The sequence below is a fragment of the Euphorbia lathyris genome, chromosome 1, assembly GCF_963576675.1.
Source record: "Euphorbia lathyris chromosome 1, ddEupLath1.1, whole genome shotgun sequence".
Lineage (NCBI taxonomy): Eukaryota > Viridiplantae > Streptophyta > Magnoliopsida > Malpighiales > Euphorbiaceae > Euphorbia > Euphorbia lathyris.
Genome location: NC_088910.1, coordinates 73,234,449 through 73,253,557, shown reverse-complemented (window position 1 = coordinate 73,253,557; position 19,109 = coordinate 73,234,449). Strand labels below are relative to the sequence as shown.

Sequence of the window (19,109 nt, the reverse complement as noted above, 5' to 3'; positions counted from 1 at the left end):
ATGGGCATCTTACCCTACTGTAAGGGGTCCATTTTCTCTCTCTAGTATTCGACATATTTTTTCTTTACTTTAAACATACTTTTTCTCTTACTTGATTAGTAACTTGATCATCATAGTGTATAGTGACTGCTCCCATTATAGACAGGATGTGCATGAAGGCAGAACACTGTTTAACCCTAACGTCTCATCAATATTTATTTTTGTAGCCAATTAGTAACCTTATAATTACCAGTCCTACAATATCCCTTTTTTCTCTCACTCACTTTACGGTTAGACGGGGTTGTAGCCCCGAATGAATGATAACAACTTCATCTTGAGAAATGAATAATAGGCTTTCCAAGTAAAAAAACTTAGAAATTTGAAGGTATTTTTAAAGATTATGTTGCACGTTAAAAGAAGAGTGTTGTATTTAATGACTTTGCATATGCTCTTCCGATAAGTGGAATTCAAAACTAAAACAAGGAGAGACTAGATTGTAAAACATAAAGGATCCATTATTAATTATTTGATCTCATCGTGGTTTTACTAATATTGACAAGAGTGAACAAGCAAATTTCTGATATTAAAGGGGTGTTTCGTTGCTCATTTTCATACTTCTATTTGTCTTTTCATTTTCAAAATAAAGAGTTTTTGGTGTTTATTTAGTGGACCTCATATTTGCATTTTACACTTGAAAAGTAGTTTTTTACAAAAAACTCTGCTTTCAAAAGCAAACAGCAAACCGTAACAACAAACAACAAACAGTAGATAAACCAAACGAACCCCTAACACTTTATAAAACATTAGGTTAGTTACATGAATATCACAAAATAAAGCTTACTTTGTTAAAAACAAAGTAAGCATAGCCTTTACCTAATTTTGAATATATCATTATTTTCCATATATAACAAAGAAAGTATGTTTTTACATCATAATTTAAAAAATTTAAACTCTAATTCATATATCCTAAACCCTAGACATATATCATAGACCCATAATTTGACATAAATCAAAATTAAGATTTGATATAATTATAGAAATTTTTTTAAATGGGAATTTATACGAAAATTTCCCTAAAACATTTGATCCTTGATCTCATCTCATTCTCATTCCCCACTTACGATACCATTATTCATTAACTATCCCATAGATATAAACACCAATTCATCACAAAATTGGTATTTGCAAGAGGAGACAAGGATAAGAAGAGGATATTTCAATTTTATTTTATGGATATTTCGGTAATAAAAATTATGATTTTACAAGTTCATGAATTAAACTGTGCTAGATAAAAACATGTTACTTTTTTAATTAAAGATGATGCTGCTACTGCATGCATCTACTCCTTCTGGCTGGCTCATGCGACTAAACAAATTCAGAAAGAGAAGAAGAAAGAAAACAATCAAGAGAAAGTTGCAGAATTGAAATTGGTGCACAGCAATCACCTTCTTCGCCACCCACTGCATCCATTCGATTCCATTCAATTCAATCCAATTCAATTTTCAAGATATTATTACATCTATATACTCAATCACTCCCTCCAAATTAATCGAATTTCTATTTCTCAATTCTGATTTCCAAATTGATTCCCCTTTCTCCTCCAATCTCATTTCGATTCATGGCGGAATCCGTTGTCCAAAATTCCCCCCAAACCCTGATCGACGGCAACGTCATCGCCGCCAAAGCCCTCGCTCTTTGTGGCGTCACCCATATGTTTGGTGTGGTAGGTATCCCAGTCACTTCCCTGGCTAACCGTGCTGTATCTCTCGGAATCCGTTTCTTGGCCTTTCATAACGAGCAGTCCGCTGGCTATGCTGCCTCCGCCTATGGATACCTAACTGGCAAACCGGGGTTGCTTCTCACTGTCTCGGGTCCCGGTTGTGTACATGGGCTTGCTGGGTTGTCTAACGCCATGATCAATACTTGGCCGATGGTCTTGATTTCAGGGTCTTGTGACCAAAAGGATGCTGGTCGGGGAGACTTTCAAGAGCTTGATCAGATTGAGGCTGTCAAACCATTCTCCAAGTTTTCTGTCAAAGCTACAGATATCAAGGAAATACCTAGTTGTGTTGTTCAAGTTCTTGATCGGGCTGTTTCTGGCCGACCCTCCGGATGCTATTTGGATCTTCCAACCGATGTTTTGCATCAAACCTTGACAGAATCTGAAGCAGATACTTTATTAACTGCTGCCGTCAATTGTGCTGATTTGAAATCCAGTACAAATGGTACTGAGGTTAGAAGCTCAGAAATTGAAGCTGCCGTTGAATTGCTTAGAAGAGCAGAGAGGCCTCTCATTGTGTTTGGAAAAGGAGCAGCCTATGCGAGAGCAGAGAATGAACTGAAGAAGCTGGTGGAAAGCACTGGAATTCCGTTTTTGCCCACCCCAATGGGAAAAGGATTGTTGCCTGATACCCATGAGCTTGCGGCCAGTGCTGCTAGGTCACTTGCTATTGGTAAATGTGATGTTGCAATTGTGGTTGGGGCTAGACTTAATTGGCTGTTGCATTTTGGGGAGCCTCCCAAATGGTCTAAGGATGTTAAGTTCATATTGGTGGATGTTTGTAAGGATGAGATTGAGCTAAGGAAACCACATTTGGGTTTAGTTGGAAATGCAAAAACAATGTTGGAATTGATCAATAGGGAGATCAAAGACGATCCTTTCTGTTTTGCAAAGAGTCATCCGTGGGTGGAGTCCATTTCAAAGAAAGCAAAAGAGAATGTGTCAAGGATGGAGGCTCAGTTGGCAAAGGATGTGGTGCCGTTTAATTACTTTACGCCAATGAGGATTATCAGGGATGCTATTTTGGGAGTAGGGAGCCCTGCGCCTATATTGGTTTCAGAGGGAGCTAATACAATGGATATTGGGAGAGCTGTTTTGGTTCAGACTGAGCCTAGGACTAGGTTGGATGCTGGGACTTGGGGGACAATGGGTGTTGGGTTGGGGTATTGCATTGCTGCTGCCATAGCTGAGCCTGATAGGCTTGTTGTTGCAGTTGAAGGAGATTCTGGATTCGGGTTTAGTGCTATGGAAGTTGAGGTATTGTTTTGTTTAGTTTTTCTAAATATTATTTTTGAAGGAACTGCATCTGATTTTTTTTCTAGCTGGAAAGAAACCCATGGTTTTTAGGAGACAACACAACATTTCTTTAAGCTAAAATTCTTGTGCTTGTTGATTAGAAAACTTCTGTTTTACCAGTTATATAAAGATACAATATTATGGGATTATCAATCAACAATTTAAGCCAATTGAATGTTTTAGTATTAATGATCTGTAATTAAGATTACTTGGAAATGCATGGCTTTTAATCATATTTTTAAATTCTAATAGGAGGCATGACCGAATCTTATCGTGTACTTGGATCCTTTTACTTTGGACTTAAGCTTTCAATTCTAAGAATGTAATTTGACAACTAGAACCATTAAGTGTTTAAGGCGAACTTGTTTGAGGTAAAGGGAATATGATAAAGTAATTAACTTTGGTGAATCTAAGTGATACACGTAATACTTTCTGCTGATGAGATTTAGAGGTGATTACAACAACATTACTCGACATTGATCATGTCATTAGTATGGAAAGAAGTTCTTGAAAGTCATGGGGTTTTGATGGTGTTTTCTATGTAAATTAATTTCTTTTCGCTACACTTGGGGTGATTACTTAGGTAACAGTGCGGAGCATGATTCTGTTTTCACTTAGTGTTTCACCCTTTACAAGCTAGTATTATTTAATATTGTTCTCTTCTAAACTTCCCAATTTAGTTGTACATCTCAATGAATTGTTTGCATGTTTAATGTAAACAGAGTAGAGCTTCAAGCGGTCTGGTAGGTGATAATAACACATGAAAACAATCTGATTGCTATACAGCTATGAAGCACTGATACTTCTAATGCGTATCAGATACTCCAGGGATACGGATACGCGGGGATACATACGGGATATGCGGGGATACGGCAAAACAAGTATCCGCTTTTTTCTTTTTTCTTTTAATTATGGGGATAATAGGGATACACAGTGATACTTTGGGGATAGGTTTCAGAGTTAATTAGGTAAAATTTAGGGGTTTTTTTAAATAACTTTACAAAAATAGGGGTTAATATAAAAAAAATAATATATAAATCTCTAATTTAAATAATTAATCAAACCAGCCAACACCCTCCTCCCTTTTATTTGCAAAAAAAAAAAAAAAAAAAAAAAAAACTAAAAGCTAATCATTGTTAAATGCTTGTTGATGAAGATCATGAAAATATCTTAGAATAGTCTTTAGACTTGTTAGTTTAAATAGTTTGAAATATTAAATGTTCTTTTTTATGAATTAATGATTTATTAGTTATTATGAGTGTTATTTATGGTTTTATATATATAAATATATATATATATATATTTGGCATATCCCCACTGTACCCGTGTCTCATATTTTTCAAAAATGCTGTTTGCCGTACCGGTACGCTTACCCGTACCCATATGCGTACCCGCATCGGTTCTTCATAGCTATACAGTAATTATCCTTCTGGCGTATATTGTCTATTTATAACTATGTGGCTTTGACTGTAATATTTAACCTCTTAGATAGACTGATGATTCCGCCCGAGTTATTACAGCTAAGGTTAAACTCATATAGATTAGTTGTTCTTGGCAGCTTACTTAAATATGTATTTCTCTATTTGAGGATTTGGATCACTCTTAGCTTGAATATTTTAGCAAAATTTATCATAGATGTAAAAAGCTGCCGTTCAGCTTAGAATGATAAATAATTTGCAGAAAATTCTATCTTCTTCTTCTTCTCACGTTGATGTCTTCTTAAATTTCCTTAAAGCCATTATTGGTTGAGAAGTCTGGTAGAATGTTCAGAAATTTGGAGCGTGTTGTGCAGACCTAGCTTTTGTTGTTATTATTATGTATGAATTGTCTCGTCAATATTTCAAGCTACATCTTTAATTTGTGATAATGAACTTTGTTATTTGGATGTCACAGTTTTCTACTTGCTTATCATTTTGATGTCACTCTTTTGATCATGCTTATGGGGATGTGTTCTAAGTGTTATGAAATTATTTGCAGACATTGGTAAGATACAAATTGCCAGTGATTGTGATAGTTTTTAATAATGGGGGCGTTTACGGAGGTGACCGGAGGAGCCCTGAGGAAATAACAGGGCCTTTTAAAGAGGATCCAGCACCCACTTCTTTTGTCCCTGGTGCTGCATATCACATTCTAATTGAAGCTTTTGGAGGCAAAGGGTATCTGGTTGGGACTCCTGAGGAGCTCGAGTCTGCCCTTTCTGAATCCTTTTCTGCACGAGAGCCAACTGTAATAAATGTCAAAATTGATCCTTATGCTGGTTCAGAGAGTGGGAGGTTGCAGCATAAGAACTAAGGTAAAGTACACCTGTCTCTTAGTTGAAGTTTATCTAAATTTCAATTTCATGTAACAAATAACTTTAGATTATTATTTGTTGGTTGGAGTATAGTTGTTTGTTGGATTATCTTAAATAAAAGTAGTGTAATCTACAAAAAAAAAAAAAAAAAAAATTTGAGTAATAATTAAAGATTCATAGATGATTGAGTGAAAAATTGTTATATTTTGACATTGTCACACAGGCCAGATAGATGAATTTTAAAAAACCAGTCATGTTAGTTTTAGATTGGTAATTTCTTATTTTTATGTGATTAGTGGATTATAAAGTTATTTTGCAGATTGGTGGGAGAGAATATTATTTTTTGAGAAATATCGTCTGAAAAAAAAAATCTGTATTGAGTAATTGATATGACCTGATTTTGGCCCCCGAAACTTGTCTTGCAAAATGATCTGGTCATAGATGAATTTGAGGTGTCATTTTAGTCCACAATTTGACACATGTTAGTGTATGGTTGGTGGGCTTTTGTCATTTTGGATTGGTATTGACAGAAAAATTGGCTATTTGTAGTTCCGAAATGATTCGGGTCGGCTAATATGAACCATCATATAAAACTGTGAAATCAAGTCGTGTCAAAGACACAAATTCTCTCCCTCCACTATGTCGGCTGTTAGGACAAAATTGGCAGTGCAAATGCCAAATTGATGATTTCTTTGTTGGTGGCATGAAGAAGTGACAATGTATTAAATGTATTGTTGAAAGTTTAATTCAAGTGCTGGAGTCTTTGATTTGATTTAGTTTCCTGAATCTATCCTAATTGGTTATACAATGCAATTTCAAACTTGATATGTTTTGTTTGCATTACTAATTTTTTTTTTTTTTTTTTATTTAAGAAGGCAAGTCTTAGATTAGTGGTCCGAAGATGGACAGAATTGTAACATTACATTTGTAAAGAAGTTCGGAATACTAGTGAAAACAGAAGGACAAGAAGAAAAACGGGATGCCCTAGCCATGGCATGGGCTAAGCCATTAACTTGTCTTCGAATAAACCTGACTGAGAAGGAGTCATTTATATGTAGTAAAGCTCGGTAGCGGGATATCAAATCCCCAAACTCCGAGTTGTTGGATTCGTTAGAATTCACGGCTTGAACAACCTGTAACGAATCAGATTCAAATATCACATTGGTGAGTGCTTGTTCACCGGCCCATTCTAACGCGTCGAGCAGAGCAGTGGCCTCCCCTTCTCTAACTGGTGGACAGTAACCAATTGCAGCATTTTGGTTGCTGATGAACCAACCCTGGGAATTGCGCAGAACTGCCCCGATGCCCGCCCTGCTATCAGTTGTAAAGAACGCTGTATCAATACAGCAGGATAAAAACCCAGCAGGTGGGGGGTGCCAATCTCTACAGCGAGCTGATATACTAGTCCGCGACACTTCATTTCTACTCGTGGATCCTCGAGAAATCTGAGCCTGAAGTCAATCGAATAACACGGATTGAGCCGTGAAGACAATACTGGAGGGGCAAGGTGAGACTTGATTCCATAGGCAATCATTACGAGCACGCCAAAGGCTCCAGAGCAGCATCAGAAACTTATCCCTGGTGCGTGTCGAACAATCTGAGATAATTTTTGAGATAACATGCTGGAGATTATCAGCCCCCACTGCCGCTTCCCGAACAAGAACATCAAGCTGAGATAATCGCCAAACTTCTTGTGCAACTTCGCATTCAATGAACAAGTGCCACACGTCTTCCCACGACCCTTGACACACAACACAACAACTATCAATTGGGATACCTCTATTCTGCAGAGAGACTTAAGCAGGGATGCAGCTTCGACCTAACCTCCAACAAAAGTAACGCACTTTCAACGGAATCGACGCCTCCCACAAACATTTCCACTCACCATCTACATGGTGCCTCTCAGAACCCTCCAAACTCGCGGCGAGACGGTAGGCACTCTTAACTGAATAAATACCTTTCGCGTCAGGATGCCAGATAACCGTATCCGGTCGATTAGTTCTGCGAGAAGATAGTTGCTCCATCTCTCTAATATCACGACCTACAAACAGATCCTCCAAAAGCTCCAAATCCCATTCCACTGTGTTTGGGATGAAAAGATCACAGACTTTTAGTCTTTTAAGCCCGTCGATCTTAGGGGTAAGAACCATATGGTTCGAATTATCACGAAGCCATTTGTCATTCCAGACATTGATTGAGCAGCCATCCCCCAATTTCCATCCAATTCCTTCCTTAATGACAAGTTGAGAACTCCAAATACTCCGCCAAATATAGCTAGGAGAGTGACCCAACGAAGCACTAAAAAAATCCCCTTTAGGATAGTATTTAGCTTTGAAGACCCTGCTGGCAAGAGAAGTGTGATCATTAATCAGACGCCACCCTTGTTTTTCCAACATTGCCAAGTTGAAGGCAGTAAAATTTCGGAAGTTAAGGCCACCAAACATTTTCGGAACACACATACGATCCCACGACATCCAATTTAACCCGCGCACACCTGACCTCTTATTTCCCCACCAAAATGAGTTAAGCATTTTCTGCAATTCATCCGCAGTAGATGCCGGCATCAAAAAAACACTCATAAAATACACTGGAATAGCTTGTCCCGCAGTCCGAATAAGAGTTGCCTTGCCAGCCTTGGACAAAGGTCTCCCTTTCCACTATTGAAGACGCTGCCAAAGACGAGCTCTGAGGTGGCAAAAAATTGCAGTCTTCTTCCTGCCTACAAGAGATGGAAGCCCAAGATACTTGCCCGTATTAATGGGATTAGAGACCTGCAGGATATGAGAAACACCTTGCATGAGTTCAGAAGCCACATTTCTACTACTCATAATCCCAGACTTTGCGAAATTGACAGCTTGCCCTGAAGCTCTTTCATAAGAAGCTAAGATTTGCTTAATCATTCGTGCTTCGGAGATGTCAGCCTGAAAAAATAGGAATGCGTCATCAGCAAATAGTAGATGGGTGATGGAGGGTGCCCCCCTAGAAACTCGGCAACCATGAATAAGACCACGAGCTTCAACATGTGACAGTAGTGTAGAGAGACCCTCCACACAGATCAGGAAAAGGTAAGGGGACAATGGATCACCCTGTCTGAGACCTCTCTTTGGGGAGATTGGTCCCACTAACTGATTATTGACTTTTACCATGTACTGAACCGACGAGACACACAACATAATCAAACTGACCCATCTTTCTGCAAAACCCAACTTCAGCATGATTTCCCGCAAATAATTCCAGTCAACCCTATCATAGGCCTTACTCATATCCACTTTTAAAGCCACGTGACCACTCTTCTTAGCAACATTACGATTAAGACTGTGAATAATTTCAAATGCAATCAACACATTGTCATGTATTGAACGCCCCTTGATAAAAGCAGATTGAGTATCAGAGATGATGGATGGTAGCACACACATTGCAGAGAGCAATAGGTCTAAAGTCTTTCATGTCCCTGGGGCTCTCGCATTTAGGTATTAAAGAAATAATGGTGTGATTAAGCCCAAGAGGAAACATACCTTGGGTGAGCCAAGAATTCCCCGCTTCAAAGAACTCATCCCCAATCAGATCCCAAAACTGCTGAAAGAAGCCCGGATTGAAACCATCAGGCCCAAGTGCCTTCTCTGGATGCATTTCGAATAAAGCTTTCCTAAATTCCTCTTTAGTGAAAGGTGCCAATAACATAGCATTGTCATTTGGGGAGACCCGCGGAGTAACCAGAGCCACCACATCCTGCCAATCACTGTTACTGCTAGAGAAGATGTCAGTAAAATAAGCTTGAGCTATCTGACCCATCCCTCTTCATCCGAAATCCATACCCCATCGGCCCTTTGGAGCTTGCTAATATAGTTCTGTTTCCGTCGACCATTCGCAAAGGAGTGGAAGAATCGGGTGTTGATGTCGCCATTCTCTAGCCAATTAACTTTAGATCTTTGGCGCCAGTGGTCTTCCTCCTTCAAAAGAAGCTGAACCAGCGAATTCCTAACATTCTCATAATCAGCCGCGTCAGACTCCGTGGAACTAAGCATGAGCTGTTCAAGACGGGTGCGGTGATGATGAATATCCCGACGGAACTGAATGTTATGGCTTCTTCCCCACCGACCAAGTTTATCCGCCAACAAGGCCAATTTTGAATCAATCCGAAGCTGACCCGTCTCCGTCCAAGTCGTGTTAACCAGCTCCCTGAGATCCGCTTCACGAAACCATTTCTGCTCAAATTTGAAAGAGCGAGGAGGCTGATTATTTTGACAGTCATCGGTTTGAAGCAGAATTGGAGAGTGGTCTAAGGAAGGTGCTATCGAATTGAAGCTCATATGATTCAGAAATCTGTTTGCCCATTCGGGCGTGCAGAAACATCTATCTAATCTCTCATGAACCTCATTGGGTTTCCCTCTATGGCGAATCCAAGTGTACGGATATCCCATTAAAGGAATGTCATGTAAACCACAGTCAGATACAGTCTCTCGGAAGCCCCTAAAGCACCACTCCGGATGCTCCACACGACCCTTCTTATCACTCGGATAAAGCAAGTCATTAAAGTCCCCTAGAATAGCCCAGGGTAACGGGGATGCGGCAGCAAGGTTACGTAGAAGATTCCACGAAACCTTTCGTCTAGCTCTCTCCGGGCACCCATAGAAACCAGTTAGCCTCCAATATCCAAACATAGAATCATGTACCTTTAGATCGATATGATTAATGGAAAAAGAATTTAAAGAGCACATATTTGATAATTTCCATAAAACACAAAGACCCCCACTCCTACCAATGCAATCAACAGCAAAGTAACCTTCAAAACCAATTTTATTCCGAATGTAATCAATACGCGAATTACAAACCAAAGTTTCAGAAAGAAAGATAATGTCGGGCTTCTGAACTTGAACGAGCTCACACAAAATAGGAACCGCGTTGTCGAGGCCTTGACAGTTCCAGCTTAGAATTCTCATACTGACTCGCAGACCCGGTTCGCCGGATCCGCATTCATTGGTGACTCCACAAGCTCTGCTGCACTGGGTGAAGCATTGCTAGCTTCCTGTTTCGAACTTTTGTCCACATCCATAGAATGAACAGTAACTTCCTGTACAGTATCATTCCGACGGTTAAGAGATGGCCCATCATCCCCCCTCCTACGCTTTTTTTGCTCCTCCACCACCTCCAAACCTACTGCAGCCACAATTTCTGGAATGGTTTTGGACCCTGTCTGACCTGAGTCAAAAATGCTGGCCCCAAAATTACTAGTTAGATGACTGAGGTTTTGTCTTGAGACAGTCAGTGGTTGCAGAATTGCCCGAGCCCCCCCCCTCCACCCCCCCCCCCCCCCCGGCAGCCGCAGAACTGGAGGACCCTGTCGTCGATTCTGAGTAATTCTCATCTTTGAGCCAGCGTTCACCTCCCAGCAGATTTTGGCGTTTAAGTGGGGCACGCAGCGAGACATCCCATAGCCGAATGATTTCTTCCTCCTTCAATTGGAAATACAAATCACAATGACGATCCAGATGGCCAGTCAAACCGCAGATAAAACAAAAGGTGGGAAGTTTCTCGTAACGGAAATAACATGTCAGCCATTCCCCCCTGCACGTCGGACCTTCTTCTCACGTTGTAACGGTTTGCGAATGTCCACACGGGCCCTGATGCGCAGATATGATTGGATATTTGTCCACTTGTTCTTAGGATCATAGGATACAAAGCCGCCAATGAAATTCCCCAAGGCCACGGCGACAGGTTCTGAAAACAACTTCGCTGAAAGGCCATATATTTGTACCCAGAAATAAGCATTCACCATCGGAGCCGTTACCGGCGTGTCTCCCATATATTACTAAATTCTTTTAACTTCAATTTTATTTTATTAAGCTCTCAAACTTTATATGTTTATATTACTAAGCCCATAGCTCCGCTTCATTTGACTTTAAAGAAAAAAGAAGAAAAATCAAACTTTATTAGAAAATAAACCAACAATACCTCAATGATAAAGGAGACTTAAAAGAGGAAAGAAATTAACACACACATGCAAGATTCCAAAAAAATTAAACATGATACCTGTGTTAAAAAAGCAAAAAGGTAACAAATTGGAATTCATCGCTCATCGGTCACTACTAGATCTTTAAATTAAGAAAAAGCCTTTTAAAAATTTCCAACTTCGACTGTAAATCCAATAAGCATTCCAGAAATATTGACCTAAAGAGCACGCAAGCTCCCAATCTCAAAACAGAAACGATACACAAAACAAACAACAATGAAATACCCTAATCGTAACACACTGTTCTGCATCCTATTACATTACATTTTTTTTGTATCGATTAGTACCAAAGTATGTTACAAATAGTATGGTGGAAGCTGGTTGACTCAACTATTAGTGACCAGCTTTGATAAGCCTGCTACAAATCACAATTTTTTTGGGTGTTGTTAAACATAGCTCCATCTTCTCACCCTTAGCCACCCGAAATGACGAAAATGTCCTTTCAGGTGTTGGGGTGGGAAAACCACTTTTTTCCCCTCTTTCGACACGCGAGCGTGAGGACATCATGTCTCACCACAAGGTGAGGCGTAGGGGTTTGGCTATCACGCCTCACCACAAGGTGAAGCGTGATATACATACGCTTCACCTTGTGGTGAGGCGTGATGTCCTCACGCCCACGTGTGAATATAATTTATTCCAACTTCAAATTTTAATTATTATTATTCTAAACAGTTCTATATATTATAATTATTGACATTATAATTTGAATTATAATTATTAACATCATAATTTGAATTATTAACCTTATAATTTGAAATATAATAATTAAATAATATATATGCAGTATTAAATATGTATTAAAATGTGTTAAAAACAATAAGTTCTACTAAATTACAACAAGTCAACTCGTCAGGTTCCATTCCTCCATAACCTGCTCCAGATCAGTCTTAACTAGTGGAGCCTCCTCATCGGTCAGGAGTGAGATCGCCCGTTGAGGGATGCCTGCCAAACGGCTAACCCACTACACAACATTAAATATTAGAAGACAAACATAGATAAAACAATAATAAATAAATAATAATAATAAACCTACATATTCGCTGTTGGAGCGAGAATGGTGGACCGACTCATCCCGAGGGGCACGAAGCAGACGAGGATGTGAATATCGTCTGTACCACTCCATGTACCCGGCAACACAAGCACCATAATCGGCTCCAACTGGCTGACATCTCCTCCCGATCAACGCCACGAGTAGATGGAAATCTCCATCAAGTATTATTAGATGTAACAGATGAATGCGCGAGTCTGTACGATATCGACTTCCATGGCTGGAATGCAGTATCAGGTCTAATATGCTCAGTCGGGATAGTCTGAACATAACTGATCTGATGCAGGACTCGGTCGGGCATATATGGCTCAACAATATCTGTATACCGTATCCAACCGACGTAAGACACTCGTAGCTGGTCGTCATCGGCGAATGGACCATAAGGCAACCACGTCACCTGCAAAAAATATATAATAACATGTTAATAAGAAATTAAATTTATTTAAGTAAATTGTTGCAAGTTATAAAATATTATTTTACCTCGACTGTCGTCATCTGGCCCAACTATGCACGAAAGGTCTCTAGTCGGGAGGCCTTCCTGCCCGGAGTCCCGACATCCCATCTGCACGCCCGGGGAGTAGTGTACACATTTCCACATGATTTTGATTTGACAAAATTATTTAAGTTAATCCCACGATTAAACAATTAAATTTAAGTGCTTTGATTTAATTGTACTAATGAGTTTGTTCAATGTTAAGTAAGTTAAGTAACAAGAACAGGAACTAAGAATCCATAAGAGAAAGACAAGACAAAGTCAGCAAAAGCAAGTCACACAGCAGAAGCTGAGTAGAATGCAACTCAGCCTTGCGAAAGAAATGTCTTCTTCAGAAAAGCTTGAAGGCGAAGCCACTGAGTCAAGCTGAGTAGTCGTCAAGTCAGCATCAATAATCCGTCAACTTGGAAGACAAGGTCTGGCAAATTTCTGAAACAAATTAGAAGCCTCGGAAATCTATCTTGAAGACCTTTTCGAAAAGCATGGACCATTTGATAAATTACTAAAACACAAACCTGGCACAAGAAGACAAACCTGGCGCAAGAAGACGAATCTGGCAACCCTGGCTCCTGGCGAAAAACAGAAGACAGGATTGGCCTGCAGCTTTGAAAGTTGACCAAGTGGTGACAAAAGGAGACCGTTTCCCCACAACGGCTATGTCAGAATTCAAATCATTGGCGCCCCAAAGATCACTATATAAAGGCCAATTCATCACTTGGATTATATACAAGATACAGACAGAAAAAGCAAAATCTTCATTGAGTCAAAATCCAAAATAGAAGCTGTCTGAAAAGAAAAAGCAAGCTCTTACACCAAACTCCAATCATTGTGTAAAAGTCTAGATTGATTCAGTCATTTAAAGTGTTCTTTGTTGCATTAAAGAACAATTTCTTATCATTTGTAAAAGGTTAGAGAGAAAGTTGAGTACTCGGTTATAGTACTCAGTGGTAGAGAGAAGCTGAGTACTCGGTTATAGTATTCAGTGGTAGATAGGATTGAGTAGATGAATAGAGGACGGTACTCTTGCATACTCAGTTGCTATTGGAAAAGGTTTGTGCTCTACCTTTAAAGAGCTCAGTAGAGGATTGAAAAATCTCGGAAGGATTTCGGGGACTGGACGTAGGCGGAGAGGCCGAACTAGGATAAGTCTGCTGAGTAACTTCTAACCCTTTCTCTTGATATATATGTATATGTGTTGCTTGCTTTAAATTACTCAGTAAATAATCTGTACAAGCTGACGCTGAGTAATCTGAGTGCTGAGTTGGAAACCAACTTACGTGTTACTTCCCAACTCACAACTGAAACAGCTCTAGTCAGTATCTGATTACAGCTGTCTCACACCACACTCAGCCTTGCTGACCTAAAACTGAGTTAATATATCAAACATTCAATTAAGTCAGCATTATTAAGCGAAAAAGTTATACTAGTTCCTAACCCCCCCTTGGAACTAATCCTATTACGTTACACAGGACCAACAAGTTGTATCAGAGCCTAACAGCTCACTATTCAAGATAAAACTATCTTGACCTGATCCCTGTAATGGCTGAGAACAGTACTTGTTTCCTTCCAGGAAATCAAACAATCCAGATACTCCCTGAGGGATTATCTATGAGTCGGCCTCCTCTGTTCTTTGGATCTAATTATACATTTTGGAAAAACAGGATGAAAAACTTCATTCAGACAACAAATATGAGTGCGTGGCTAGCTATAGTCCAAGGCCCTTTTGTTCCCTATGAAATCATTGACGGTGTAAAAACTGTTAAAAGCGAGGGTAAGTGGTCAGAAGATGACCTTAAGAAATTACAAAATAATGCTTCGGCTATCAATATGCTTCACTGTGTGTTAGATGCTGCAGAATACAATAAGATTTCAGGTTGTGAGTCAGCACAAGAAATCTGGAAGAAGCTGGAGGTTACCTATGAAGGAACCAGTAAGGTCAAAGAGTCCAAAGTGAATCAACATATGAGGTTGTACGAGCTGTTTGAGATGAATGATAATGAAGACATCTCTGAGATGAATGCAAGATTCACTAACATAATCAATGAGCTTAAAAGACTCGGCAAGAACTTCATCGAAGAAGAACAAGTGAAGAAGATTCTGAGAAGTCTCCCTAAAAGCTGGCAAGCAAAGAAAACAACTGTTGAAGAAGCTCAGGACCTGACCACATATAAATATGATGAACTCATTGGGTCTCTGCTGACCCACAAAATTTCAATGAAGAACTTTGGAGTGAAAGAAAAATCTGAAGACAAGAAGAAAAAATCCCTTGTCATGAAAGCTGACTCAACTGATGCTGACTCATCAGATGATGAGGAAATGGCCATGTTCACCAGAAAGATGAAGAAGCTGTTTCGAAAGAACGACAAATACAACAAAAGGTCATTCAAGAAAGGTGACAAGTATAAAGCTGAGTCTAACGACATCAGATACAAGAAAGACAGCTCAAAGCCTGTTACTTGCTTTGAATGCCATCAAGCTGGGCACATCAAATCAAGTTGTCCTACTCTGAAGAAGGAAAAGAGAAGCAGTAGAAAGGCAATGGTGGCAACTTGGAGCGATAGTGATGAGTCAACCTCGTCAGAAGATGATGCCATTGAGTCAGCAAACATTTGTTTCATGGCTGACGAATCTGCTGACACCTGCCACTCTGAGCAAGCTGACCTCTCCGGTGGGTCTGACCATGAGGAACACTCAACCGAGGTAACATCTCTACCTTTGCTCAGAAATGAAATGATAAATGCCCTGAGTGATCTCTATACACTTATCAAAAAGTGTAACAAGAAAATAAGAGCACTCAGCAGGCGATGTGATGAGATTGAAGAGGTCAAACGCAGTGACCTTCGACATCTCCTCCAGGACAATACCAGGCAAGATGAAAATCTAAAAATCATGCATAGGTTTGTCTCTGAAGTCCAATCAGATTCTAAGAAGCTGAGAAAGGACATCACATCGATACAGAACCAGCTGAGTTCATCGGCTAAGAAAAGGTTCTATTCAAAGACTGGGTATTCGGGTACTAGTCAGCAAAGACGGTACACTCAGCAGAACAGTCAGTGTGACTGTTGTGGAAAGAAAGGACAGACTATAAAGGTGTGTTGGTATGCTCAGCACCATCGTGCTGACCAAAAATGGAAATACCCCCAAAGGGAAGTTTATTGTGACTTTTGTGGAAAAGATGGCCACACTATAAATGTATGTCGTCACAAAATTAAGTATGATGCATCACTTGCTGACCCTAACAAACGAGGACCTAAAAAGACTTGGGTACCTAAAGATAACTAGTTGTATTGCAGGTAAGCCTGAGGTGTGCCGAGAAGTCAAAGTTGTGGTACATTGACAGCGCATGCTCAATGCATATGACTGATGATGAAACTCAGTTCATCACACTTGTGCATAAATGAGGAGGAAATGTAAGTTTTGGAGACAACAAAAAAGGTAAGATAGTAGGGTCAGGTACTGTTGGTGGTAATCCTACTATTGAGTCAGTCTCACTGGTCAGGAGTCTTAAATATAACCTACTGAGTGTAGCTCAGCTGTGTGACAGCGGTAGAAAGGTTGTGTTCAATGCCACTGAGTGTAAAATACTCGAGGGAAAAACAAATGAGTTGATTTTAACTGCCCCTCGTGTTGACAACGTTTTCATGCTGAATCTAGAAAAGAAGTTTTCAAAGAATATATGCTTAGTGTCAAAGGAAGATAATTCCTGGCTATGACATAGGAGACTTGGTCATGTAAGCATGGACCTCCTAGCCAAATTAGCAAGAAAGCAACTAGTTGAGGGATTGCCCAAACTCAGGTTTGAAAAGGATCAATTATGCAATGCTTGTCAGCAAGAAAAACAAACTAAAAAATCTTTTCAAAGTAAAAATGTAGTCTCAACCAAGCGCCCATTAGAGTTACTACACTTGGATCTTTTCGAACGCCCATTAGAGTTACTACACTTGGATCTTTTCGAACCAGTCCAGCCACTGAGCTTGGGTGGTAAGAGATTTTCCTTGGTCATTGTAGATGACTTTTCTCGGTACACTTGGGTCATCCTGCTGAGTAGCAAGGATGAAGCTTTTGAGATGTTCTCAACATTGGTAAGAAAACTTGAAAATGATAAAGACCTAAAGTTAGCTCACATCCGAAGTGATAATGGCGGAGAATTCAAAAATCAACAGTTTGATGAATTCTGTAAAGTCAGCGGCATTGACCATAATTTTTCTGCTTTTAGAACTCCTCAACAAAATGGGGTAGTTGAGAGGAAGAACAGAACCTTAGTTGAAATAGCTAGGACAATGCTGAGTGAGAATAGGCTTCCAAAGTATTTCTGGGGTGAAGCTGTCAACACAACTTGTTATATACTTAATAGGGCTTTAGTCAGACCTATACTTAAAAAAACCCCTTATGAACTTTGGAAAGGACGAAAACCCAACATTGGTTATTTTCGTGCCTTTGGTTGCAAATGTTTTATTCTGAATACTAAAGACAACCTTGCTAAGTTTGATTCAAAAGCTGATGAGCCTATCTTCTTAGGGTACTCAACAAACAGCAAAGCATATAGGGTGTTTAATAAACGAACTCAGGTTCTAGAAGAGTCTCTACATATTGAGTTTGATGAAACTGACCCTGCAGGGAAGATAAGTCAGCCTGCTGAAGATGACCCATGCTCAACTTCCACTGACCAAAATGGAGCCTTTGAGTCTGTACCTCAAGGGCTGACCAAAGGTAAAAACGAACCTCAAATTATCTTTGCTGACCAACATAATCCTGCAGAGAATGTTGAAACATCTATCCCTGAAGACACTACACTACCAAAGGAGATCAAGGTTCCAAGAGGACACTCTGAAAGTAGCATTCTTGATGCCGCTGAGAACACCCTGATGACTAGAAATCAACTCATGAGATATCTCAACAATGTAGCCTTCGTGTCAGTTCTTGAACCAAGAAACTTCTTAGAAGCTAAGAACGGTGAATTCTGGATAAATGCGATGCAAGAGGAGCTCGATCAATTTAGAAGAAATGAAGTATGGGATTTAGTGTCTAAACCAAAGAATCAAAAGACCATAGTAACAAAATGGGTATTTTGTAACAAGCTAGATGAACAAGGAAACGTAGTCAGGAACAAAGCCGGACTTGTAGCTCAAGGTTACAGTCAGCAGGAAGGTATTGACTATGGTGAGACCTTTGCACCCGTAGCTAGATTAGAAGCTATAAGAATATTGTGTGCATATGCTAGCTTTATGAATTTTAAATTGTTCCAAATGGATGTTAAAAGTGCATTTCTTAATGGAGTTATAAATGAAGAGGTTTATGTTAGTCAGTCTCTAGGGTTTGAGGATCCAAAGTTCCCAAACCATGTTTATAAACTCAAAAAGGCTTTGTACGGCCTGAAGCAAGCACCACGTGCTTGGTATGAAAGGCTGACCAGCTTTCTGCTGACCAGAAACTATGTTAGAGGAAAAGCTGACACAACCTTATTCATTAAGAAAAAGGGTAAAGATACCCTGCTGGCACAGATATATGTTGATGATATTATCTTTGGTGCTACTAATGAGTCCATGTGCAAGGAATTTAGCAAGCAGATGCAAACTGAGTTTGAGATGTCAATGATGGGAGAACTCAACTTCTTCCTTAGACTTCAAATCAAACAAGGCAAGAATGACATCTTCATTAGCCAAACTAAGTATGCCAAGAAGATATTGAAGAAATTTGATATGGAAAATTGTAAGCCAATATCCACCCCAATGGGTACTGACACGGTGCTTTGTGCTGACGAAAAAGGTAAGTCAGTAGACAACAAATTATATCGAGGTATGATTGGCTCTCTACTCTATCTAACGGCAAGTAGGCCAGATATTCAGTACTCAGTATGTTACTGTGCAAGATATCAAGCTGACCCTAAGGAATCTCATTACATAGCTGTAAAAAGAATCCTTAGATATTTGCAAAACTCAGTGAATGCAGGTTTATGGTATCCCAACACGAACGATTTTACACTCGTTGGATACACTGACGCTGACTATGGACGAGACAAGTTTGAGCGAAAAAGTACTTCAGGAGGATGTCATTTCCTTGGAAGCTGTCTAGTGTCTTGGTTCAGTAAGAAGCAGTCGTCAGTTGCCCTGTCAACAACTGAAGCTGAGTACGTTGCTGCTGGAAGCTGTGTTGCACAAGTCCTATGGATCAAGCAACAACTGGATGATTATGGGGTTCAAACGAAAACAA

At 39.7% G+C, this 19,109-nt stretch overlaps 1 protein-coding gene across 2 annotated transcripts; it reads left to right on the top strand.

Moving 5' to 3' along the window:
- The first annotated feature begins 1,173 nt into the window (after positions 1–1,173).
- Positions 1,174–6,101, top strand: LOC136202013 (2-hydroxyacyl-CoA lyase). Of its 2 annotated transcripts, XM_065992457.1 has the most exons (3): positions 1,174–3,016; positions 5,033–5,348; positions 5,898–6,101. In XM_065992457.1, the coding sequence occupies exons 1-2, from the start codon at positions 1,598–1,600 to the stop codon at positions 5,345–5,347; spliced, it is 1,734 nt and encodes a 577-aa protein (XP_065848529.1). In that variant the 5' UTR covers positions 1,174–1,597; the 3' UTR covers position 5,348; positions 5,898–6,101. The 2 variants fall into 2 exon arrangements, with proteins under 2 accessions (XP_065848529.1, XP_065848519.1); XM_065992447.1 differs by lacking the exon at positions 5,898–6,101 and having other exon boundaries at positions 1,175–3,016; positions 5,033–5,666.
- Positions 6,102–19,109: the final 13,008 nt, after the last annotated feature.

Coding starts and splice junctions, on each gene's coding strand:
- LOC136202013 (XM_065992457.1), top strand. CDS start 1,598: ATGGCGGAATCCGTTGTCCAAAATTCCCCCCAAACCCTGATCGACGGC. Junction 3,017..5,032: donor TTAGTGCTATGGAAGTTGAG/GTATTGTTTTGT, acceptor AATTATTTGCAG/ACATTGGTAAGATACAAATT.